This window comes from Herpailurus yagouaroundi, unplaced genomic scaffold (genome assembly GCF_014898765.1).
Source record: "Herpailurus yagouaroundi ecotype Mexico unplaced genomic scaffold, PumYag 120251, whole genome shotgun sequence".
Lineage (NCBI taxonomy): Eukaryota > Metazoa > Chordata > Mammalia > Carnivora > Felidae > Herpailurus > Herpailurus yagouaroundi.
Window position 1 is genome coordinate 1 of NW_024421926.1, and position 1,012 is coordinate 1,012.

A 1,012-nucleotide genomic window follows, 5' to 3' on the forward strand; every position below is an offset into this window, starting at 1 on the left:
GCAGCAGAAGCTGAGAGGTGTGGTAGCAATGGTGAGGCAGGAAGTCCCTGGGCTTGTAGTTACTTGTTTTCTCTGGTGGCCTTTCCACCTGCTGTTATTCTCTTCAGAGCGGACTTCACTTCCTGGTTCCTCAGGGTATAGATGAGGGGGTTCAGTAATGGAGTGACAACAGTGTAAAACACAGCCACTGCCCCATCCAGGGGACTCTTGGAGCCAGCCCTGAGGTAGGTGAAAATGCAGGGGACATAGTAGACTGTGACCACGGTTAGGTGGGAGCCGCAGGTGGAGAAGGCTCGGCGCCGCCCATCAGCAGTGCGTATCTTGAGGATGGCGCGGACTATGCAGGCGTAGGAGAGCAGAATTAACATGAAGCAACTGGCAGCCACCACCCCAATGTCCACAAAGGTCACAAGCTCATTGACGGTCGTGTCAGCACAGGCCAGTCTCAATACTGCAGGGATGTCACAGAAAAAATAATCTACTTGGTTGGGCCCACAGTATGGCAGACGGAAGGTCAGGGTGGCCTGGACAGACCCATGGATGGAGCCGGCCACCCAAGCCCCAGCCACGAGGACGGTGCATAACCTCCCATTCATGAGCACGGGGTAGCGCAGGGGCTGGCATATTGCCAGGTACCTGTCGTAGGCCATCAAGGTGTAGAGGAAACACTGGGTGCTGCCCAGGAAGTGAAAGAAATACAGTTGAGCCACACAGCCACCAAAGGGCATTGCCTTGCTGGCAGGAGTAAAATCCAATATTAGCCGAGGGACAATGACTGAGGAGAGCCACATGTCCAGGAATGAGAGCACGCCCAGAAGAATGTACATGGGGCGAGTGTGGAGCTTTGGGTCAGCCCACACGGTGAGCAGAATGAGCAGGTTCCCCAGCTGAGTCAGGATGTAAATGATGAAGAAGACCAGGAAGAGGAGGGTCCTCAGACTGGGGGGGTGAGGTAAGCCCAGGAGAATGAAGCCTGTCACGACGGTGTCCAGGGATGTGTTTTTGGTCTCTC

General features: G+C 55.0%; 1 protein-coding gene across 1 annotated transcript; it reads right to left on the reverse strand.

Annotated features, from left to right (window-relative positions):
- Window positions 1-27: 27 nt before the first annotated feature.
- Window positions 28-1,007, reverse strand: OR10G2 (olfactory receptor family 10 subfamily G member 2; the record flags this gene model as incomplete). Its single annotated transcript, XM_040469347.1, has 1 exon — window positions 28-1,007. A coding segment is annotated over one exon (948 nt), but the record flags the coding sequence as incomplete, so codon positions are not given.
- Window positions 1,008-1,012: the final 5 nt, after the last annotated feature.